Source organism: Watersipora subatra, chromosome 3, assembly GCF_963576615.1.
Source record: "Watersipora subatra chromosome 3, tzWatSuba1.1, whole genome shotgun sequence".
Taxonomy (NCBI): Eukaryota; Metazoa; Bryozoa; class Gymnolaemata; order Cheilostomatida; family Watersiporidae; genus Watersipora; species Watersipora subatra.
The window spans coordinates 69,076,107-69,102,438 of NC_088710.1; the positions used below are offsets into that span (position 1 = coordinate 69,076,107).

Consider the following 26,332-nt stretch of genomic DNA (forward strand, 5'->3'; position numbering starts at 1 on the left):
CTACTTTACAGTTTTGTTTTGGCATTATTCAATCGTCAAGTCATAATCTGATCACGTGACCCAATACTTCGAAAATAATTTTTGCAGCACTTTTCGAATATCACAGGTGACCGACAGGCTCGTCATGATTATCAGACAATGATATGTACTCCTTCAAGCTAAGGTTAAAAAGTTTAACGAGTTTTTACGGTAAGTTACAAGATATTAGTGCTAAAAGTGACAGCATTGCAATGACGATAAAACAGATGTGTAAGAACAATAGACATGGTTTTATTAAATGCATGAAGTATATTTGTGAAAATATTTCGATGAATGAGGTTGCATGAAGGTGTAAACAGAAACCATCCTGTAACAGCTACATCCCATTTGAGCCGTTTCGGAAAGCGAATCCAAACTACGGCGGGCTCGTGTGGCTGCGATTAACTGTTCGTTTTTTAGCTTTTAAGATCTTGTAATCACATTCCCATATATTTCACACCTACAACACAACAGAGTAAGACATGGTGAATCTTATGATACCAAATAACTGTAATGTGAATTTTGTTGCAAGTCAACCCTTAACTTGCTTTTGCATATTGTACAAATAACTTGGTATTTTCCTTTCGTGACTGGCTTCTTCATGAACTCCCAGACTCCCGAAATGTTGATTATTTCTTGCCGAAAAACGTTGTGAAACCTATAGTCCAAAGACTATTGTCGCAGATGTAAAAATATAGTCTTGACTCACCTTGTTTTATTTCGCCTGGTCCTTCCGCGCTAGGACTATATGCGACTCCATTTCAATCGCACGTAAAAAGCGATATACAACTGCTGTTGTTTAGCCATAAACCTACCCTTGTCTTTGTATAGGAAGACCCGAGGGTCGGGTGGCCCGACCCGGGCACCTCTGACCCAGTGGGTCAAGACCAGACGAGCTACCCGTGCCAGCTCTATTCTTAGCTTCATAATGTGCCCTAATCGAAATATATCTCTTTGCTATCTCACGAGCTAGGCTACTAGCTTGATGATTACACTTAAACAATAGCATGATGTTGAACCTCAGCAACTTCTCCATGGTGGCAATTAGTGCTAGCCTGGGAAAGTTTTTCACCAATCCAGCACTACTAAGCAACACTCTCATCGCTTTCTCACTGTGGTTGCAAACCTCAATCACCACAGGCGAAGACAAAGTCAAGCCACCATGATTCTTAACTGTGATTAGGGAATTCTTTGCTTGGTTTACATCATAGTTGGTAACATCCACAATTCTAGTGATACAATCATTACATTTCAGCTTTGGTGACCTAGCCAGCTACATAGCCAGCTGTAAAATGATCATCCTGTCTCATTTTTGACTTATGACATACTTGCATACTCATCATGATATTAGTCTATTTACCTAGCCGGGGTCTGGCTCTTTGAATGGGTGGGCTATTTGCCCCCCTCTCCTTCCCCCTTCTCTCTTTTCCCCTTCTCACTTCTTCTTTGGAGAAAGGGAAAAGAGAGAATGGGGATAGGAGAGGGTGGCAAATAAAGCCCTGATGGCTCATGATTTGTGTGCAACAATTCATAGCTTTTTTAGTTTTAATCTATGGTGGTTATCAGATATTATCACAGAATTGCTTTAGTTTACTGGATTATGTATCCAAGAAGGTTTTTGTGTGAAAATAAATGTGATTTTGTCACCTTCTCCTCATTAGCTCCATTGTTAACAACAGTGCAGTCAAGCGTGAGGTACAATACAATGACGTTACGTCATGCTATTTAAGTCTGACAAGGCGACCTATGAGAATAGCTATTATTGGCCAATCTAGGTTTATATATCTATGGTTTTAAATAATTTAATGAAACCTTCGGTAATTGGACAAAAAAACATAGGCTGATAAACTGTGTACCACAATTTCGTACCTGTAAATCGGTCTACGCCTCAAACGGTCTATGTTTATTACAGAAACCTTCGGATAAATTCAAATAATTATTCTTATTATTAAATCTTATATATTAATTTTATAAAATCGAATAATTATTCTTGTAACTAAATATTTTTTGCAAGATATTAAAAACGAAAAAAGTATTAGAAACTTTCGGCAATTAGACAATGCCATAGACTGGTGAAATGAACACGTTTTTCTCGTGAAATGCCCACTGCTTAATAGTTCTACTATCTGTTGTACGGCTTTATTGGCGTATCGTTGGCCGGTCTTAATTGTGATTTAAAAAAGCTTTTCAAGTGTTTTATTGCGATTTTAGGCCCAATTAATCTGTCTATTTGTGTATAATCCGATCAGATGGGTAAGGTTTAGGATATTGTCTACAAATAATAAAGACTTGGTAACATATTTAAATAGGTTTATATGTGTTTTGTATCGTTATTATACTTAAACGACTCCATTGAAAAATGGTTAAATTTGTTGAGGAGATTTCGGTACAAGGGTTTGCGACGGTGTTGATGAATAATTTTTGTGAGTTGTGTGCACATATGCATTTATCATAAATCTCCCAAACAATCGCTTTGCTCGTGTTTGGTTGTGGGATAAATTAATGAGTAGTAAATTTAATTAGTAAATGAGTAGTAAATTAATATTTACTGCCAACGCATGCGGAAAGCTCACGTGAGCGTTTGTCTTTTCCGGCCATCTAGAAAACGGTTTTCGCGTCGAAAATTACCTACTAAATTTCTACTTCAAAAAGGTAAGTACTTCTCATTGAATTTGCCACTGTTCGTGGTAGTAAACATGTTCGTTTCCTTCCGCAGCTGAGTTACTTTTACTTGTTTTCCAGCTACAAGTACTAAAGAACTACAGCTACTACAGAACTTGAACGGGCACTCTGAGCATTGCGATAGGCAACGGTGAGAGGATAGAGAGCAAGGTATACTACAAAAAAGCACACCATCTCATTCACTTTTAGAAACGCTTTTAGTAGCAGTCCTGGCCTGTTCTAGCCGTAGCTGTGTTTGCTCAGCAGTTTCTGCTCGGCAAAAAAGCTATCATGTTAGAGTGATGTTTTATTATTGTGAGGTGCTAATGCTGTATCTGTCTTGACATCATACTGTCTGTGCTGTTATACATGTAAATTTTACTAATAAAATTTTTATCAACACAACCACATTACTGCAACACTGTTTGTATATACCATGTCAAAACACAGGCTATAGACAAAAAACTGGTGAGCCGTGATTAGTGTTTTAAGCATGTAGAAGTCTCCATTCAATAAATGCTGGCGATAGCTCAGCAGTGCAATAGCAAAATACAAGCAAAAATCTCGTATTTCGTAAAATTTCTTAAAAGATGCAATATTTTTCAATACTGCCAGTTTAAAGAACTTCAGTTTGCCTAGCAATGTCAATTCCACTATCAGGTTTCCGTACAAACATAGGACAACTCCAATTTGAATAGTTTGAGACTGATGCACTGTAGACTAACTGTAAAACACATCGCATATTTCCATTGTTCTCTCCAACATTATTGACATGTATGACTACATACGTGTATACATAGTCTGATCAAAGATATACAGCCCCCCATGGAGGGCTGTATATAATTGGTCTGATCAGGGCAACAATTTCAGTAGACTTCATATTTGGAGTTGTTTTACAGTGTAAAAGACAACTCTCAATAAGCCTCTTGCTGTACGTGAATCTGTTCCCGTGGACGAATAATGCAGCTAGTAAACTATAATGGACAACGATACCGTCCGTACTTGCTCGTTCGGAAGAAATCATCTACCCATGCGTTAAACTAATCGCACTATGTAGGCGGGTTTTCCGATGAAGGGTATTTCCTTGCCGTAAAACGTGATTATACGAGACTCAGAAAGCTGCCTACAACAGCTTCTAAACGGGCTAAATTGCCCACCTTTCGTTTCGGTTAGCTGATATGGAGCAAAGTGTTGGCTCATGTTCTGATCCTAAAGTTTTGACAATAGAACTTTTGCGTCTTCAAAAGGAAATAGACGAGGCAAACCAGCAGAAGATTCAAGCTGCGGAGTATGGTTTAGCAGTTTTACAAGAGAAACAACAGCTCCAGGAGCAGTTAGACCAATTGGAGCTTATCAACGAGCAGACAAGTACCGAATTGCAACATTTGAAGCAGGTATATATATATATTGTTGGTAATAGTTGATAAAATGATAAGTTGCTACCTCAATCGTTAGTTTTTGTTTGTTATTGCCGTTTGAAACTGATCGCAATTAGTAAGAAATGTATGTCGAAAACCACTATCCACCTTTACTTCACATTGTTCTACGGGTTTTTCGATGGTGTGTAGTTTTGTGGTAATTATTTTGAAGCCCTTGGTTCTTTGAAAAATATTCATGTTCCTAATCGTTTTATTTAGAGTTAATTTTAATAACCTTAGAGTACAACCGCCTTTAGCAAATTATTATATTCACATAAATTTTAGAGCACTTTATTTTTCGTACATGTGCTTTCCAAACACTTTAAGATTTATCTTTGTGATTGAATGTGCGTATTTAACAATAAGACTACGTGCCTTGATACTTCTAACCATTAACAGCTATGAATTAAAAGTTTATGCTATTTTCAATTTTGTCAAGCGACGATGCTTCGACTACGAAAGAGTCCATCTGATTGCTACTCAATTATTTCCTAAGTTGGCAGCAATAATGTTGCTAACTATTCATTGTAGGCCTTGACGAAACACGAGGTCTCTAGTAAGTTGGAAAAGCATATAAGCTCAATTGAAGAAGAACAACTAATCCTAGATAACATTTCAAAAGAGGAAGAGTATCGGACTATACTGTCTCGTCTGCAGTCTGAATTACGTTTGACTAAACAGAAACTAGAAGTATTTCAATCAGAAGAGCCAGTGCAATTAGGTTTTGCTGATAGATTGGAAGAAGCTGAGAATGAAAAGGTTGTATTACGAAAAGACATTAGGGAATTTAAGCAGCGAGAATCGAGAATACTTAGTGATTACTCTGATCTGGAGGAAGAAAACATTAGTCTACAAAAACAAGTGCTACAACTTCAACGAGAGCAGGTAGGTTGTTAGAATAGAGAAGTTTGACCTGTAGCGTCTGTGGTCACTAATGTCTGTTACAAAAATTTCAAAGATGATCTTTATTGGAGCAGTGGTTAGTATGCAGTAATAAAATTCAACAAATGCTGTTTGCTGCTGCCATTTTTGAGATACGAAAAAGTGATTCTGAGGACTCATGGCGTGAGATTAATAGTTTTGTGGTATTCACATAGAGGCATAGTCCAGCTTGTGCACACTCCTACTGGATTTGTTTACAATCCAACGGCTAACAGCGGGGATATTGCCAGTTGGACTCAGAACCACTTACAAAGAATTACTTTTCAATATTTTTCAAGTTCTAAGATACCCTACATTTCTGGTTCACCATTTGAAAGTTTAGAGTAATTTTCAATGGCTTTGTTAGTGTGATTTTACAACCTTGGGTATATTTGCTTGAAAATATGTTGTGAAGGGTTCATTTTATTTCTTGTGAAAGCTTGTGAAAAAGTATAATTTGTATGTATGTAGGTAGAACTAGACAAGTTGAAATGGGAGAGAGATAATCTGTTGGAGGAGATAGATCTGTACAAGGCTCAAGTTCAGGAGCAGCAGCATTTGAAGTCGATAGTAGAGAATAATCTAGAAGATTCCATCAAAGGCTTGACCCATGAACGCGAGGTGTGTATAATAAATTGTCAAGGCTAGCCAGAGGCGACTGCTCTTCGTCTGTCACGCTAATTGCCACTGGGCAGTGAGTTCGTAGAGGATTGCTTCAAATAGTGAATAGGTTTTGGTTTCATAATGTTATTGGAATTATACTCCCCTATTGTGCATTATTAATGGGTTCACTGATGCTTATTCACTCTAGCTCAGCAAGTGGATAGATAGGAGTTCTCTTATGTCAATGCATTGGATTTAAATTTTCTAATGAGGCCAGAATGCGCTGGCTGCGTATAGAAGAACTAGTTCATTATGATAGTTATTTAGTCAGTGTTTTGCACCAACTAAATACTTGGAACTTGAATGGTTTCTAGCAGCCACACCTGTCAAGCCGCACCTTTGACATCTCCTGATTAGTTCTAGTCTATGATGTCCAGCAGATTTGACATTCTATGGCTCAAAACAAGAATTCCTTGAGTTGAATTTTTACAACATATTTAGGTAATCCGTTTCAAACAGCAGTGTTTTTAGTAAACTGCATTGTTCTCATGGCAAGTAAAGGTTCCTTCCCATATACATATGTAATGAAAGCAGTAATGTTTAAATTTCAATAATTGTATTTTGGACCCAGATAGTTGCAAAACAAACAAAATCGACTAAGAAAATTGCTAAAGTAATTTTTTGTTGAGTTTAAAAATTATCTTTTGTAAGAAAAAGATGCACTGATTGGCTAGTGCTGCAACGTAATCATTCATTTTTACTTCGATCATTGTGTCAGAGTATCTTTCAGCATTCCATCTGCATTCAAGCGAATAATTGTTATTCGTTGCATGCTAGCCCTTAGACTGTATGCCTCAGGTGGGCCTGATAATTTTTATGCATACTTGTGTGTTATTTTCACAACCAAATCTCTCTTCCAAGGTTCTTATATTGTTTTGTTGTCATGCCTATTTAATGGTAATCAATAGGCAACTATAGTAATTCAGTCTGGATAGTGCCGCTAGTGAGCTAGTTATCCAACTACCTTATACAGACTTGGTTAAGGCTGTCACATTGCATCTGGTTAATCACAACTGTGAGATCATATCTGCTGGCCCAGTTAATGAATAGTAGACATTTCTGGGTGAATCATACGTATTATTTGAACCAAACTAACTAAAATATGCTGGTAACTTACCGAAGTGGCCTTGTGCAAACTGGATGTGAAATTTATCCTTATTTGAAAGGCACAGCCGCACAGCACATCGCAGCTTTAATTTGACATCAATGTATGCTTTACTCATCATCCTATTCTACATTAATATTTTGAGGTCCTGTGTTTTACCTGCAATATACAGTATTAGCCTATGTATATAAAAATGATGAAGGGTAGAATGTTTTATCCGTGTAAGATCAAAATTGTCAGTTAATGGAATTGAATCTACTTACTTGCTAAGCTGTTTTATCTGCCCAGGTCACTTTTTCACACATTGTTTGACCTTTTACTTGTAAGTACTAACAAGATTTCTAGGTTAATTTTTTTGAGTGTGACTACAGTAGAAACCCTTACAACATAAATAATCTTTTGAGAACGCTTTCGTTATAGGTTCAGTGGAACCTTGGTTCTTGAACATAATCCATTCCAGAAGACCGTTCGAAAACCGAGTTGTTCGAGATCCGAAACAATGATTTCTATTAGAATTAATGTATGTAAATTTTAATCCGTTCCAAGCCGAGAAAACAGCTTCTGTAAAATATCTTTTAAACATATTACACCATAAACTTTACTATATACTACATATTATAAATAAAAACGGGTAGATATGATCGTGTGTATTTTTTAATAACATTTTCTATCTATGATGATGAAAGCAGAAAACAAAAAGTAAACATTTCGATGCTTTGCTCTTAAAACATCGAAAAAATTCTAGGTTAGAATACAATACCAAAATTGCAAAAATTGATGATGAAACAGCGAAGAATGCAACAGGTCAGTTATATCAAAAATTGTGTGAAAAAGAAAATATAAACACTAATGGCATGTTTACTTCACATATTTGAAGGAAAATCTTCCAAAACAATTTAGGGTAACTCGACTGGAGGAGTTGTCGCCCTAGCAAATATCTTCGGTAGAAGGACGTCGTCTCAAATGGTTCCTTCCTTTTTGTAAAGAATTTATGAAGCTTAACTTAACGAATGTTTCCATGCTGTTTCCGGAACTGTTCCGAACGTTTAATTCTAATGCGCATGCTCTGGTTTGGTCGCAAACTGAATTTATGTTCGACATCTGAGACGAGCAAATCTCAATTTGTTTGGTCATCAACCGAATTGGTCGAGAACCGAAGCGTTTGAGAGCCAAGGTTCCACTGTATTTAATGTTATACAAAGCGTGAAATACATGTAAATAGCCTAATATCCGTTCAAAATCTTCTCAAACTCATATCTTTGGCCCTTCAAAAAAAGGAAAAAACTAACCTTAACTTTTTTATTTAATGACTATACAGTGGCTGTGGTACTATTAGTTTGTATCAAAAACTTTTTTTTCTTATCACTTTTGCTTGGTCCATGGTTCATGGTTCACCTTCCATGTCAATTTCAATCGATTTTTTTCACTTTTTCTACACATAAGGTCTAAGGTGCAAAAAATGGTGTATCAATCTCAATGTTTGTCTGTGTTCAGTTATAGTGATAAAAATTTGGAAATGAAAAATTGACTCCAAACTGGATTTGAACTCAAAGCCTCCAGTTCCGCAGACAGGCATTTATCCAATACATTACATTGCCCAAATTACAGTACAATACTCTGGAATAAATTGGGCACATATTTATGACACATGCCAAAGTTTCATGACTTTCAAGCTTAACACTGCAGCGAGCGTTATGCGCGAAGCCGTACCAGAAGAAAAATGCATGCCGATACTTGAACAACTAGACCAACAAGACTATTGCAATCAGTATAGATCTGCAGAAGGCACTGCAGTCGCTACGGTATGAATCACACAAAAATAAACACAGTGCATAGAAATAAACACAGTACACAGAAATAATCACAGTACACAGAAATAAACACAGTACACAGAAATAAACACAGTACACAGAAATAAACACAGTACACAGAAATAAACAAAGTACACAGAAGTAAACACAGTACACAGAAACAAACACAGTACACAGAAATAAACACAGTACACAGAAATAAACACAGTACACAGAAATAAGCACAGTACACAGAAGTAAACACAGTACACAGAAATAAACACAGTAATAAACACAGTACACAGAAATAAACACAGTACACAGAAATAAACACAGTAATAAACACAGTACACAGAAATAAACACAGTACACAGAAATAAACACAGTACACAGAAGTAAACACAGTACACAGAAGTAAACACAGTACACAGAAATAAACACAGTACACAGAAATAAACACAGTACACAGAAATAAACACAGTACACAGAAATAAACACAGTACACAGAAATAAACACAGTACACAGAAATAAACACAGTACACAGAAATAAACACAGTACACAGAAGTAAACACAGTACACAGAAATAAACACAGTACACAGAAATAAACACAGTACACAGAAGTAAACACAGTACACAGAAGTAAACACAGTACACAGAAGTAAACACAGTACACAGAAATAAACACAGTAATAAACACAGTACACAGAAATAAACACAGTACACAGAAATAAACACAGTACACAGAAGTAAACACAGTACACAGAAATAAACACAGTACACAGAAGTAAACACAGTACACAGAAGTAAACACAGTACACAGAAATAAACACAGTACACAGAAATAAACACAGTACACAGAAATAAACACAGTACACAGAAATAAACACAGTATACAGAAATAAACACAGTACACAGAAATAAACACAGTACACAGAAATAAACACAGTACACAGAAATAAACAAAACATTCATTTAAAATGATAAATGCCATATATGTTGTGTAAAAATAAATTTTCTGTGCAAAAAACTTTATTACGCGTGCATTCAGCTAATCTAAAATAAAGTTGAACAAAAATATACCTTTACTATAATAAGAATGGTGTCCGTCTGTCCGGAGCCAGGGCTTGAGGTTAGGGTGAAAGATTGCTTTCCATGAGACTCCAACTCGTGGCATTCAGCTTGTTAGACCGCCACTCTATAGCATCTGCACCAATCGGCCGCCTTTAGGTATTCCTGAATAATTGTACAGCTACTTATTCTCTGCGCTTTATCAGCATTACTGATGATCTCTCGTGAGACACTTGACTACCAGGATACTAGTAGGCTATAATAGAGATACTCCTTTATGTCATTTTTTCTCTCCCAAATGCAACAAAAAGAAAATGATAATTTTTAAGACCAACTATGGGACTCTCGTTATTCAAATCAAATTTGAGAACTTACATTATATTAAACTTTTCATGTAGTACAGAGCAAAAACTTCACATAAGTTTTGTATGTTAAGTGGAATTTAGGTAAAAGGAGGTATACGTTATAGTAACATCTACTGTACGGGAGACTTCTATGAACTCATCTGCTGCAGTCTATAAGCAACTAACTTTTAACTCTTTCTTTTCATTTTATTTTTGTTCTTAGTTGCTCCATTAGCTAGCAAGTGAGGATTGGTCCACAGTCTTTCTAGCGGGCAAGTGAGGACTGGTCCACAGTCTAAAATATACGAATGCAACAATATACTTGCGCTGCTTATGCACATTGAATGTTGCAATTATTGCTTGGCTTATGATTCCAAACAGACTTGATAGATGCTGCACTCGTTGTCTATTGGCAACAAGCTACATCAAGAGAACACAACTATTGTCAATTCATTCGATACAATTATATGTTTTACATGTGAATGCAAGAGCAATATTTGCTCTTACATTACTGCTTTGCTCTCTCTGATTATAGCACAAGATTTGTTGTCGGATAATTTTTTTGGCGAGTGTTTTGTGGAATCAACTGCCCTTGTAATGGAAAAGAGAAAGCCTAATGTTTTGTTTTCACAAAATGCCTAGTTCATATTATTTATATTCTTCTAAGTAAAATATATTTCTGAAGCTACCTGTACACCAGATGATAGTCTGCTAATATATTTGAGCTAAATTGTATGCCAACCATTTGACAATATAAATCATCACTTAAACTAATAATAAAAGGGATATGCTTTACACAGATTATTTTGTATACACTTTATTGATTGTAAGTGCATGCAGCTTGGAGCAATAGTTGTACAACTCATAGGCCAAAGGCCAGCTGTATTTGCTTATTGTCCTGTAAGACGATGTTGTTGCTAGCAATAAATCCCATCATGACTATAGTCATTACTATAAATAAAGTCGTTTGCTTTCTTTTCTATAGTTTTGCTTAGATTTTAAAACTTAGCCAGCTATTAACGATTTATGAATTTTCGAAGTTGCCCATATCACAGCCATACTAAAGCCACTAGTTATATTAACAACCATTTTTCTGTTAGAAAATAGCAAAAATGCGTCACCACCAGCGAACATTACATTCTGATAGATCTATGTCTGATAGTGGCGTTTTTACTTAAAAAAAGTTGTCTAACAAATGGCAAATATGTCAACAGCTGTTAAACACAGAGTTTACAGGTAATCAAAAGTGGAATCACAGTGGTTGTTTGTGATAACAGTAATATGGTGAGCTTTGTAGCACTCTCCAAATAAATTTTAATAATAAAATGCACCACCAGCAAAAAGATTTCAAAATTTTTTTGTTAGGTGACACTGCACTAGCTGAGTGTTAGTGTCTGCTGATTGGTACCGTAATCATCATTTGAAGATTGAACATGAAAAGCTTTAATTTTTGGCCAGTCATTAAAACCACTTTCTGATTGACTCAACATAAAAATTGTTGAGAATGAGCGGATAGCCCAACAGTAGTATAATCAGAGTGATTATCAGTTACTGTAGACTTAGCTTTGTGGAGCTTTAGGAAGTGCATTACGTGTCTGTGCTATCAATGATATACAGCCCCCAAGGATAGCCGACGGCTCTCATATGGGCGGGGTTTAATGATGGAGCTCTGTTGGGATGAACCCGAACACGGCACCCGAACAAACAAATATGCTGAATAAAGCCCCTTGTAAATTTACAAATATTATGAACTATAGTGGTTATTTTACTTATCTGGTGAATTCACTTTGTTGTCAAATAAATATAGTATCCCAATATTGTCACCATTATGATCAGTCAGTTGCCATTCGCAAGCATTCGTGATATTAATAGTCACAATTGTAAAATAGCTCAAATTCGGTTTTGTATTTAGATTTTGAGTATGAAAACTACACTGCACAGCCTTGCCTGTTGTCCCATCTTATTGGCCAGGTAAAACAATGTGAAAACGATGAAAGACTTTGTCATTTTATATTAGGGGTGGCAAAATATTAATTAAAAACTAGGAAAAAAAGCCGTTGTTCGGGTAAATTATATTCAACTTTAAGCATATACTACAACCTTTACAAATTTTAAAATTACTAAAAGTAGGTAATTTGAAATGTCTTATTTTGTATGGATGCATTATTTTGGTTAGGTATCACCCCTACATTGTAGAAATTCAAGGTTTGCTATTGTGAACCGCGGGTCTACTGACTGAATGAGCTAATGAAACGATAACAGCGAGTCGTGTTTTTCAAAACCTAACAAGGCAATGCGATCGCCCCGCGATAGTTGTGTTAGCTCCGAAACCCAGGCTAGCATAATCCTAACAGAGCTCCATCATTAAACCCCGCCCATATGACAGCCGTCGGCTATCCTGGGGGGCTCTATATCATTGGTGCTATAGATCTCTCTGCATACTATGAGCTTGTGAGTAATGTGCCAATGATGGTAGGCATTCTGTAGATACAATGTGCCAATGGTGGTAGACATTCTGTAGATACAATGTGCCAATGGTGGTAGACATTCTGTAGATACAATGTGCCAATGGTGGTAGACATTCTGTGGATACAAAGTGCCAATGATGGTAGGCATTCTGTAGATACAATGTGCCAATGGTGGTAGACATTCTGTAGATACAAAGTGCCAATGATGGTAGGCATTCTGTAGATACAATGTGCCAATGATGGTAGACATTCTGTAGATACAATGTGCTAATGATGGTAGACATTCTGTAGATACAATTTACCAATGATAGTAGGCATTCTGTAGATACAATTTGCCAATGATGGTAGGCATTCTGTAGATACAATGTGCCAATGATGGTAGACATTCTGTAGATACAATGTGCCAATGATGGTAGACATTCTGTGTATATAATGTGCTAATGATGGTAGGCATTCTGTAGATACAATGTGCCAATGATGGTAGACATTCTGTAGATACAATGTGCCAATGATGGTAGACATTCTGTAGATACAATGTGCTAATGATGGTAGGCATTCTGTAGATACAATGTGCCAATGATGGTAGGCAATCTGTAGATATAATGTGCCAATGGTGGTAGACATTTCTGTAGATACAATGTGCCAATGATAGTAGACATTCTGTAGATACGGAATCAACTCCAGAAGGAATATGATGAGCTCAAGACTCAAGAAGCCATCTTCACTCTCAACAAGATGGCGCATCTCACTGGCATTAGTTCCGATATATTTGATATGGCCCAGTCAGATGATGAGGGCTCACCTAATACCAGCACAGATGCCACTCCTGGTGGTATGTCTGTCAAAGATTTGTCTATTTGTTTGGTTCAGTTTTAGACTAGACATTCCTTGAATAGGCCTGATGGAGGCGCAAGTATTGGTGAACGTAGTCATCCGAAACAATATTATGGGATGTGCACAAACCTCATTTTGGAAATACCACTGGGAAGTGAACTAAAGCCGTGCTCACATGATGGCCAAACCGACTAGGTTTGGTTCGGAGGTTGTTTTACTTCGGTTCGGCTAAGCCACATTTCACACGGCATCCATCCGAAGTCACTTCGCTTCCTAGATACCATACGCATGAAGACAGGACACGGTTTTATTGGTAGTTTTTATGTATTTGAGCTAAATATTTCTATTGTAAATAAACAACTTTGAGGAACAATTATTAATTATAATTACGCATCAGATTTATTAGAAGATCGTTCAGCTGCTCAAAATAAATCACTCGATACAAAGGTTTTGCCAACCCTTTTGGTTAACATATGAATATTTTTCTATGCTGAGTACATAACAAACAAAAACAGTCTTTATCATAGTACTGTGGTTTTACATAAATAAATCAGTCAATGATTCTTCATCAGGATGAGTATGACACATTACTTCCATTCTACACGAAAGAAAACCACAACCATTCTCTTACATTTATGCAAAACTTAAATGCAACATCTTACATTTATGCAACACAATCACAAGTCTAGGTGAGCCTTGTCGTAAATTGCTTCATGTTGTTTATTTAACGAAATAAAAAAATCATCCCATTTCTTTTTTAACTTTGCTCACACCCACGTAAGGAGAAATGTGACGCGTGTTCGCTAGAATTTTAACCAGCCTATAAGAGCAAGGGTTCGGCCATCAAATTTCGAGCAGGACCGAAATGGTTCTTTTCGGCCAGAAATGTCTTCGGTCGAACAGTTTACACCTGACACCGGCGTTGTTTTGCGTCGTTTAGTTCGTTTCGGCTCTCGTGTGACCACCCCTTAACACTCTTATGGGCTGAGGTGCATCACACGTCCTTTTGTTTGACATACATAAATTGTCACTGTTCAACTGTTACTTGTTTATTTTTACCTTTCAGAAAAAGGCATTAATTGGTGTCTTCAGAAATTTTATGCTAGACATCAACAGCATCTGCCACATGGAGGTTAAAATGAACCATTAAAATGCAAGCAATGGTGGTTTAGGTGCTTTGATGGGGCAGCGTGGTGGAGGTGGGGATCTGTTCAGCGAAATTCATCTGTCAGAGATAACCAAGTTTGAAGAGCTTCTGGCTGAGGCAGAAAAGGACCGGGCTGAATTGAAGGAGATAAATACAAAACTTCAACAAAAAATTACCGAGACGGAACAGAAATTGGCGGGTAAGGCTAGCCCTATACTCATTTGCTATATCGTAATGGCTGTGAGAGCTCATTGACTTTCGGCTGTAATGTTCACTCCTCAGGCCTAGAGGAAGAGAATTCATCAGCCAAAATTATAGCTGAAGCTGCCAAATTAATACGAGATGTGGACACAGCAGAACTGGCAGGAGAAACAGAGGGAGACAGCTCTTTCGAGGATAACAAACAAGTTGGTATTATCCATATTTTAAAGCATTGATTTATACTAGCCGAAAACTGCTGAGCAAAGCTGCTCGGTAAAAGGAAATTTGCCAGTTCCTAAAGTACATAGCACTGGTTGCCTTCTATGGCCAATTCTGCAACAGCTGATAGCAGCTGAATGAAGCTCAAAAGCTATAATAATCACACACAAGTATGTTTAAAAACTAGCTAAAAATCTAGGAGAGCATGTCATATTTCCAATCTCGAGTATTTGCATACACTCAATGCGCTCTTGACTGAGTATTTTTCAAAAAGGCTTCAAAATTGAAAAATACAATCAGACGACATAAAAAACCGATTCTTGACATGACATAACTTGGGCAAATCTCTGATAGGACATTTAAAGTAATTTTTTGAAAGTAAAGTTTCTCTTAACATGGAAATGTTGTGTATCAGAACATACAGTATTTATACAGTTCTCCTTCATATAGTTTGATTCTAAGATGCTCGAATCGTATTAAATAGAGCTTCATACCTTCCTCTTTTTATTTTTAAAGAATGATGATAAACCCCAAGAAGAATGGTAAATGTGGTGAAAAAGGAAGATTGACAATGCTTTTGATAGATTTGAAACAAAAATTCCAAAAAAAAATAAGCACACATTTTTTGATCAATTCTTTAAACAGTCTTTGAAGTGGTCTCATAATCCTGTCATTGTGCCTGTCATTAGTGCTATACATAATTATAGATCTAAATACAGTGAAACTCGGATAACTCGCCCTCGGATAGCTCGAACACATGGTTAACTTGAACGGATTTGTGTGGTCTGTTCCCATGCAATGATAAATTGCTTTAGATAACTCGACCTTAACTTCGTTAACTCGAACAGTTTTTTGTCCAACGGCAACCGAGACGGTTGTTATCGCTTTAGAATTTCACAGTATTCCAAGCCATACAGATAAACATCAACTTTTAGTAGTTCTTAGGCGTCATTATTACCAATATCGGCGTAATATTTTCGTTAACGACTTTTCTAAAGGTTTGCAAAAAATCAAATTTTACCAAACATCCACTTGGGGATAGCCCTCCGTAAGCAAGGAGAAGCAAGGTAACCTTCGGATAAACTTGAAGAAAAATCGGCAAAACTGGTTTTTGTTAAAACGCTCTAAAGAAAAAATATGTCTTTTTTTTCTGAGCGTTTCAACCGCGATCAGGTTTTGCCTATTTTAATCTGAAAACGTCCTGGCAGTCACATCACCTAAAACAAACAAACAAATCTCAAGTAATGGGAAAATATTTATACTTTCTGATAAAAATTGTTAACACATTACATGAGAGGCCCCTTAATTTGCAACAAGCAATCAATGCTTTTGATTTATATATAGTTTGTATATGTACTGATAAATACATGCACCTGTGACAGTGTTCTCATAACTTGAACGCTCTAATAACTCGAACACTTTCTCTCGGTCCCGTGAAGGTCGAGTTAGCCGAGTTTCACTGTAGATCTATTTATTAATCTAATCTATATAGGTCTATATCTAAATATTAATCTCCTCGCTTGAATGAATTATAAAAATATTTGCTCCAGCATACAAAGATTTGGGCTTATAAAAAGTCTCTAAACGGACTGACTTTGCATAGCAGGGTTTTAAAAAAGTAAATAAATACTCGTTATAATCTGGTCCTTACTGGTCCAGTATTGATTAAAGTAACTTCTACCATTTCTTTAACATGTTCACATCTATGAAAAGAAAAAAACATGAAGACTTAAAATGATGGTTTTGGTCTTGATTTAATAATATTTAGAATTTGAGTCGCTCGTTTATTAGTTGCAATTATTATCAGATTTTTATTCAAAGTTAACGAATAGATAGTAATTACTCCAACCGACTACAAGGAACTATCTATTCAAAGTTAGCGAATAGATAGTAATTACTCCAACCGACTACAAGGAACTATTTGGAGTACCCTTAAAAATAAAATAAAAATTCTTACAACTTGCCAATGTTACCAACAGGGCTTTCTTTCTATCTTGCTGGTTCGGTGTGTTTGAAGCAATCAGGTCGTGTCATTAAACTGTGTCAAATAGTCATGGATAGATGAGATAGATAAAATTGATTTCATTATCCTAGAATTGGAATAGTTTGCTATGAGAAGCTGATGTTGAAAGAAGATGTGTCAAACTAGTAATATGTAATTCCATTAGCGCACTGCTCTAACTAAAACACGGTTGTCAGCTCTCAAGTTCTATTTGCAAATGCCTCGAGTTGGCCGCTATTACATCCCTTTTAAACACAAAAATATATACGGTTTGCATGTTGAAAGAAGGTGAACTGTGTTGATGTTTGGTTTATATGTTAGAATGTTGCTTAATCGCTTGGAGGCCTTGGCAACAGTGAATTACATGCTATTCACTGGTGAAACGTTGGGCCAACTGGCTTTTAAGAACACGACCATAAACAAGGCCAATTAGGTAGGTTTTAAGGGTATCATTCAAGGAGTTAGACACTAGCAATAGAGGAAGGATGCCGAGTTTAATAACTACTTTAGCATAATAATTTAAGTACAGTGCACCCTCGAGATACAATGTTAATCCGTTCCAAGGCTGGCATCGTATGGCGAAAAAATCGTATGTCGGGGTATAGAAACCATTGGAATTATACAATGGAAAAATACAAGGTAAAAATCGTCCAAAATTTTATAAAAATGCTGTACATATTGAAAATTAGTAACAAAATAGTATGTTAATTTATGTTTTAGTATGAATTTTGAATTAGTTTACTGAATTTCAACTTATTATCACGAAATTTTATCCTTCATAAGTGTCTGTCTTCACTTTCGTTATAAAATTTAGCGTGTCTGGTTGAAACCTTTTTCAACCAGAATTCAATAAGAAAGGCCGAGCGATGCAGTTATCGAAAGCGGCCTCACACACACCGAACCATTTAATGGCTACTGAAAAGAAAAATGAAATTTTATTTACTATTATACAGGACGTACATACCTTTGGAGTAACGTGACTTAGCTGGTACATGTAGCGAATAAAGAAGAGAGGAAGTAAAAACGTATTAATGTTAATTATGTTGCTGTACACTTGAAGGTTAATTTAATACGTAATGAAATGGAATTTTTAGAAGGCGAAAGAACGTTGTCTAGTCCTGTCCAATTTTTCTTCTGATTTAAAAGAAAAAATGCTGGTGCAATGCAGGAAACTGCTAGCTAGCTAGCGCTTGTAGAAGGATCCAGAAAAGGTGCTACAGTAGTTTTTCTTGTATGAAACGTGCACAAGAATCAATGTAACCATACGTACAAAGTTTGTACGTATTTATACACTAGAGGACAAGGCTTTAACAAGTTTCAGAAAGTAATGTGAATGCATCAACTATCTTAAGTACAGTCAAACATGGATAACTCGTCCACGGATAGCTCGAACACATGGTTAATTCGAACATTTCCTTTGGTCCGTTCCCACGTAATGATAAATTGCTATAGATAACTCGAACTCAACACTGTTAATTTGAACTGTTTTTTTGCCCAACGGCTACCGAAACGGTTGTTATCGCTTTAGAAAATCACTTTATTCAAAGCCATAGAGGTAAACTTCATCTTTTCGTAATTCATAAGCGTCGTTATTACCACCATCGGCAAAATATTTTTGTCAACGACTTTTCTAAAGGTTTGGTGAAATTTGATTTATACTGCTATACGATGAGTAGCACGGGTTAGCCGGGTCACGCGCGCAAGGATTTTCGCCACGCACATACAAACAAAAATCGCATGTTGTTTTTGTTTTGTATGTGCGTGGCGAAAATCCTTGAGTGCGTGACCCGGCTAGCCCGTGATGAATAGTTTTCCGAGGTTGATTCCGTATTGAATCAACGTCGGAATGTTGAATGTTTAAAACGTCTTAAAAATTGTTGTAATTAAACTTTAACGTTGTCTGAGCTACAAAAAACTATTCATCGTTTGACCTAAACACAGAATACGTGTGTACATTCAATAAGTATCTATTAAAAAAACGTGAGTGATATAGAATGTACGTAAAACCTCGTAAAACTTCTAATTGAACTGCCTCGGAGTGTTGCTCTTAACGAATCCCAGGTAAAGTAAGATAATCTTTGCATAAACTTCAAGAAAAAACGGCAAAATTGATCGTGGGTAAAACCCCAAAAAAAAAAGTCTTTTCTTTTGAGCATTTCAACAACGATCAAGTTTTGCCAATGTCAATCTGAAAAACGTCCTGGCAATAACATCACCTCAAACAACAAACCAATCTCAAGTGATAGAAAAATCTCTATACTTTTTCATAAAAACGTTTTAAACTTTACATTAGAAGCATTTAATTTGAAACAAGCCATTTGTGCTTTTGATTTATATTATAGTTTGTATATGTACATGTATCTACTAATAAATAAGTAAATATATGGACTTGTGACAGTGCTCTGATAACTTGAACGCTCTGATAATTCGAACACTTTTGCTCGGTCCCTTGAAGTTCGAGTTATCCATGTTTGACTGTAGTTAGTTATATGAGTTACTTACATACGATGAATTGTATTCACACAGGAGATAACAAGCCCATCTGCAAAGACATGGTTAAGCAAGAAAATAAAACATAAAATCAAAAGGAAACAAATAAAATGAATAAAATATGAAAAACATGCCACACAAGAGATAAATAATATATATTATACATGTATTGTTTCAATGTACTATTTCACGTCAGTAAATTAAACACTTGAAATATTTCTGCCAATGTGGGGGTTTTCTGTATCTTCTACCTCCTCGCCCTTACTAATTGGTAGCTCCTTTTGAATGCTGATCGCGTGCATGGCCTTCTAACTCCTTCAAATGTTCAGTCGTAAGCTTCTTTTTGTGCTTGCTTTAATGGAGTTCTTGTTTTAATAATAATTGCAAATGCTGATTGGTTGCGATCATATTCCTTGACAATGTTAATATTACGGATGCCTTCTTCTTATTCACGACATCCAACTTTGTTGACATAGAAATCCCTTTTCCTTCGTTTTGTATAAGTCTCAGATTCCATAGCTAACGAATTAAATGTAGATACTCGTAGTTATATACGTATGCTGACTAAAAGTTTTTAGTAAAAGATATTATAACGCTACAAATGAATATTTCCTCTGCCTTGAGTATTTTACACGAAATTTTCCATGCGGAATTATGACATGAGAGAAGTCGATCATCGTGTCTCTTCTAAACGTTCTGAAAATGTTTTCGACACACTATGTTTCGGTGTCTTTTTTTATTTCGATGTGCATTATGAGCACACCGACCGCCAAATTTTAACTCGGGCGAAACTTTTCTCACAATCGTATGGTGAAATAAAATTCGTATAGCGAGGTGAAGATCTCACAATGTTTGACTTCGTAAGGTGAAAAAATCGTATATCAGGGTAATCGTATCTCGAGGGTACACTGTAACTAGCTTTCTTGATGTCCGCAAATCCATTGGTATTTGTGGTTATTTCAGCAAGTAGAGAGACTGAATGAGGTGATTGAAAGATATGAAGGGCGAATAGAGTCTTTGAAAGAATCTGCAAAAGTGAAGAAAGGTGTGGGTGAATCTCTTGTCACCCTGACCCAGTCTCTAGCATCCATATACCATCTACTGTGTCAGGCTAATAATGAAACACCCAGCAGGTACTTGTCAGGCTTGGTTATTAGTTTTCAACTTGTTGCTTGAATCGAGTCTGACTCTACTATAGAGCGCTAGCTGATTCTAGCTGCTCTTGCATATGCTTAACAGAGTGATGCTAGATCACGCACAGGCTGATGGCTTGTGTACAAACCTCACCAGGTCCGCGAGCACAACTGATGCTACAGAAATGCTTCAAATGATTGCCCAGAGTCATCTTAACAAAGGTAAGACAACTTCTTCCTAAGTAACTACTCAGGGGTTATATTTACTATAAAAAAGCACTTTCAAGGTTGACTGCGATGTGGCTAAATTGAAAACAAATTAGTAACTGGTGCAAACGATCTTGCCGCCAAAAGTAATTACAATTAAGTCTTATCAAAACTTAATGCAAAGCAAATCTAACAACTCACAGCACATGCTGTATCACACCGGTTCCTCTATGTTGGCGTCTTATCTTTCTCATTCACAGACACAAACTCATCCTGTTCTTCCAGCCACTCAAGAGCCTCACAATCTGCCGATTCAACACTGGAAGCTGAGGAGTCAGATCCTGAGCTGTGCAGTAAACTTGTATCAATTCTAACTGATCAGGTAGTTGGTCTTACAAATGTCAGCTGGTGCCATAGTTGCTTAAAGGGGATACTGTTTTCATGTTGACTTTCGCTAAATCACCTGCTGATGAATTTATTATGCATGCATGCAAAATGCCGCTCAAAATTTTCATATTTAATGTATAACATAGCCCAGCACACGAAGCTAACTAATTGCAGGAATTTTGTATGCGTTGAGCAGAATTATAACATCTTATCGAAGAAATTATATATTTGAGTGACCCTTTGAGTGACATTAAATTATTTGCCATCATAATATAAAATAACTGTGTCATGGATCATATACTGATAAGTCATTCAACTTATGAATTATTCACTCACATAATGGATTAGTGCAATAACTTAATGCATCTTATCATGCTCTTTGGAAAAACAAGGATGAATGTGAATCGAATGTAGCTCATCTAGTGCTATACGTACCTCTGTAACGTTTAGTATGTCATGCCTCCAGAGAGCGCCATGTTGTAAATCTATTAAAAGCGTCTGACTTCATTGCAGACAAAGTACCTTAAGAGGTCAGTAGAGACAGCTGTCGACAGGTACAAACAGACAGTCGCTGACAGTGGTCACACACAAGACATGGCTGAACTCAGTGAGCAGAATATGAAGTTGAAGGCCATGTTGTCGACGAAGAGAGAACAGATAGCAACCTTGAGAAGTGTGCTGAAAGCCAATAAGAGCACTGCTGAAGTGGCGATGGCCAACTTGAAACAAAAATCTGAAACCGAGAGAGTGAGTTTTTATTTTATTTACTAAACTTGCTTGCAGCTGTACCTTTTATATAAAAATTCCTTATAGCCAAAACTGGTTCATTCGCATATGTCTATATTCACACATTTTCATACTTTTGTAAACATACTATGTCTACATCTGCAACGATTTTTGGTATCATGTGCTATGGTTACAGTTTGTTCTTGTGTCTGATACTCCTGTCATACCTTGGGTTATAACATGCTAAAGGTCTGACACCCCTGTCATACCTTGAGTAATAGCATGCTAAAGATCTGACACAACTGTCATAACTTCTTGTTTTTTAATTTGTAAATTAACAAGTAGAAAATTCTATTGAATACTATTTGAGCGGAAATGTTTATAGCGATCAGTTTTGGGGTTTGCTGACTTTTTGCACATGAAAATGTAAAAACGTTGCTATAGAAACGCCATAGCATAGCTGTAACACAGTGTGGTGCATAGCTGCAGCAGAGTGTATTATAAAACTGTAGCGTATCATTGTACCTAACTGTTGTATGATGTAGTATATAACTGTCACGTAGCATGGTACATAACTGTGACAGTGTGACATACAACTGTTGCGTAGTATGGTATATAAATTATAACAAGCCTGGAAGATCTATTCCTACGCAACTAAAATAATGTTCAGTAGATGCTCCTATAATTTATACTTCCTATAACGTAAATTCCAGATAATGTAAAGAATTTATCTGGAGTTTTTGCTTCGTACTACGTAAAAAATTTCATATAGCGGAAAGTGTCAAGTCGGGTGAGTTCTCAAATTCGATTGGAATGTTAATCTACTTTGTCACACTTGCAAAAAAATGCCGTGCGTATAGTGTTATATCTACATATTATATATACAACATTCTAGTTCGTCGTGATAGAGCATAAGATGTGTCGGCAAAACACAGAATAGGATAGCTGCGCATTTGTTCATAAATACAAAGTCGATCAATTGGTGCAGGATTCACAGGGGTGGTCTACCAAACTGAATATCACAAGTTGGAGTATCATCGAAAGTTTTCTTTTATCCTAACCTTGACTTCTTGCGTACAGATAGACGACGTACAGGTAGTACCACATTTTTACGGTAGAAAATATTTTGTTGTTTTGGTTTATTTAAGACGTATAAAATATTTGTTATTAGTTTTACTTTGCCGAATAGACTTTGCTGTTTAAAAAAAGAAGCAAATTGTTGTGAAAGAACGTCGAAGATGTGTGCTCCCTATCAACTTATTATAAAATTACCGCAATTATGGTAAAAAAAACCAGGGAGATTAATCAGAAAAAGGAGAAAATTTGTCCAAGCAAACCAGCGATACTGCAGTTACGATACAGCCCACAAATTACAAGAGTTATGTCAAGTTTTTCCTTTTTACTTGGCAGAAGGAGTGGGTTTGGAACTATCTTGGAACGGATTAGGCAATTTGCATGTATTTCACTGTTATTACGTGAAACCCCTGTAACGTAAACGCTCTTGGAATGAATTATTTACGTTGTAGGAGCGCCTACTGTAGTTTAAAGTAGAGCTCTCTGGTCATATGTTATAGTGAGTGACAGACAATGTTCTATCGGCACATATATAAATTAATTTTGTCGTCTTGAAATTGCTCAAAATTTTCAGCAAGAACAATCCTCAGTACACTTACATTAGGCAGCATGATCAGAGTCGATCTATACGCATCTACAGCCACTTATAATGTTTAATTATCTACATTGTGTTGTTTTGATCGCCCCTCACAAACCTATGTACATCTACATGTACTTCATTATTTGGATGTTTGGATTATCGATCATCAATAATCCAAGCATCTACTTGGTATATAAGTAGACTGACCACCATATACACACACTGACCACCATATGCACACACACTGACCACCATATGCGCACACACACTGTCTACCATATACACACACTGACCACCATATGCACACACACTGACCACCATACACACACACTGACCACCATATACACACTCTGACCACCATATGCACACACTGACCACCATATTCGCAAACTGACCACAGCTTGTAAAATAGTTTGTTGGTTTAATAGAAAAAATTCAATTCATGTAATATATAGTGCTTTACAAGTCGACGGGGGAATAAAATAGTTACTGTATTGATTATTCTAGCAAATACAAAGAGTTTTTTAATGTAGCAGATAAAACTGCTACCAGTGCTGGTTGGTGGTTGTGCATATACACTGCAATAAATCACTTGGAGCTTATGTTCCATACATCAGTAACTCACAAACAATTGTGCAATTTCTTAGTTACAGGGTATTAAAAATTTTAGGTTATATTATCATGTGCAGTCGGCATCATAATTTTCATTATAAGTTGATCACGATTGATTTTATTAATAGCTGCTGCTTGCGACAATCTATAGTATTAATTTTTTTTGTTAGCTTATGGTCACCCAGACAATGGCAAAAACACGAGCAGAGGTGAAAGCTCTCAAAGAAGATGCGGCTGCCCACTCGACCCTCCGTGCGTTGTTTGCCCAGCGGTGTGATGAATACGTGACTCAGCTCGATCAGCTGCAGCGACAGCTCTCTTCAGCTGAAGAAGAGAAGAAAACCCTCAACTCACTGCTGAGGATGGCGATACAGCAAAAACTGGGACTCACTCAGGTTTCTGATCATTTTACCTCTTATCAATGCTGCCTGCTATCTACTCGCTTGTGTCAACACGAATGTTGTCTATACGCTTGTGACTCATTTGTGTTCTTTTTTAGCGGCTAGAAGACCTTGAGTATGACAAAGAAAAGCGGTCAGTGAAGGGTGTTGGGGCAGGTAGTGAGAGGCCCCGTAAGAGTTATCGAGATGAGAGACGAAGCAGCAGCTACCATAACCATACCAAAGTAAGTGGAGACACATGCCCTGGCACATCCTCTAGTTCTAGCCATCCAGTGAACAACAGAGGAGAAGGTTTAGCGATAACAGTGAGGCAAGGAACACCTAGCCGTAGTGTCACACAGGAGGGCAAGAATCGTATTGCTGCCTTGCTCAGCAAGGCTGCTCAGCGATAATACTTTAATCATTATTGTTCTAGTTAAGGTTTTTGTGATCACTCAAAAATACTCGGCACGCATGTCACGCCCCCTCGCTTATATTAGGGCATGGCGTGGTAGTAAGGCTAATGCTCCCCTTAACTTCTATCACTTGAGAATATTTCTTTGCTCTGCAATATTTGCTGCACTGCGAGCTTTTCCCCTCGTTTGATTTCAAGTGTTCTTATATGTAGAATGCGAGAATGCGTTCAGCTTCCTCAACTGATTACACTTTGTATTTGCCTAGTGTAATGTTTGGATTGGAGTGGATAGATTGCTGGCAGGTAGACATGCATGTTGAACTGTTACATTCCTAGCTATGTAGCTTGTTGTGCTGTTGTCTGTTCACTGTTCCGATCAGCCCACACATTTCACAAGCAAAGTTCTCTTGCTTAGCGTTAGCTACAGTTAGATTACTCAAGGAGTCGACTAAACCCATTTGAAATATTACATGGAAACATTGACATTTTACATCCGAAATCTCTCCGATGTAACCTCATGATGAGTGCAACACTTGCACTCATCAATAACATGGCTAACACAAAAACTGCAAGCTAACTTCTGCTACCAATGATTTTCATGCCATCTAAAATATTTTCAGTGCTGAGGCTGACCCGGTTCTGGTCCAATAGTCTCCCTGCCTAGTCTGCGCTCGGCTCACCTCTTCACTCCCATAATTCCTTGCAAGCATTTAGCTGCTAATTTGGATGCATCTGAACGTCGGTGTCTGCTAACAATTGATGCTATTCTAACCTTTACTTTTCAATCGAGGGAACTAATATGAGAATTCACTCTAATCATGTGATATGTGCACTAATTTTATACATTGACTATCCTTATGATGGAACAATGCATCCTAAATTACTGTCGGCTCTCATCATTTAATGTCTTATGTTCATTTCACACTTAATTGATGTTTCATTTTATATAAGTGTGTTCTTTGCAAGAATGTCTATTCTATGTTTGCATCTGCCAGTATCCGTGTCTGTCCGCGTGCTGGTTAAGTTTGTTACAATTCAGTTTTGCGAAATTAGTGAGTATTAAGCTTTGTTTCTCCATAATATTTTATTATTTATGAGATTAGAATGAAGTTTTGGATCTGTTTAGCGATCACACAATAGTTATTAACAGTTAGAAGTAACTTCTAGTCGCCTTTGTGCACAGCGCTTATTTATATGAATTATATTAACTGCCGTGATTCAGTTTTCTCCCATTTATTGTTGGTTGTGTATTTTGTGTACCCATTTTTACACAGTGCATTGAAGGCATGCATTATATGGACATGTTATATATAGTGTCTCGGTATGCCTTATCAGCATAGTAAATGATATACACGCTTCATCAAGGTGCCCTGTATTCTTATAGCGCGTATGAACAGTCAGCTTTTCCAATAGATTTTAATATATATGCAAGTCTGTGCAGCTGCACTCACCTGCGGTTTTTAGCA

At 36.8% G+C, this 26,332-nt stretch overlaps 1 protein-coding gene across 2 annotated transcripts; it reads left to right on the forward strand.

The window, feature by feature from the left end:
* The first annotated feature begins 3,813 nt into the window (after nt 1-3,813).
* On the forward strand, nt 3,814-26,234 carry LOC137391962 (protein bicaudal D homolog 2-like). Of its 2 annotated transcripts, XM_068078540.1 has the most exons (13): nt 3,814-4,073; nt 4,629-4,982; nt 5,490-5,639; nt 13,126-13,291; nt 14,466-14,639; nt 14,723-14,847; nt 20,316-20,485; nt 20,592-20,707; nt 20,953-21,074; nt 21,593-21,826; nt 24,242-24,466; nt 24,571-24,696; nt 25,487-26,234. In XM_068078540.1, exons 1-13 carry the CDS (start codon nt 3,858-3,860, stop codon nt 25,490-25,492), a joined length of 2,184 nt encoding a protein of 727 aa, XP_067934641.1. In that variant the 5' UTR covers nt 3,814-3,857; the 3' UTR covers nt 25,493-26,234. The 2 variants fall into 2 exon arrangements, with proteins under 2 accessions (XP_067934641.1, XP_067934640.1); XM_068078539.1 differs by having other exon boundaries at nt 24,571-26,234.
* The last annotated feature ends 98 nt before the right edge of the window (nt 26,235-26,332 follow it).

Coding starts and splice junctions, on each gene's coding strand:
- LOC137391962 (XM_068078539.1), top strand. CDS start 3,858: ATGGAGCAAAGTGTTGGCTCATGTTCTGATCCTAAAGTTTTGACAATA. Junction 20,486..20,591: donor AATAATGAAACACCCAGCAG/GTACTTGTCAGG, acceptor TATGCTTAACAG/AGTGATGCTAGATCACGCAC. Junction 21,075..21,592: donor TATCAATTCTAACTGATCAG/GTAGTTGGTCTT, acceptor ACTTCATTGCAG/ACAAAGTACCTTAAGAGGTC.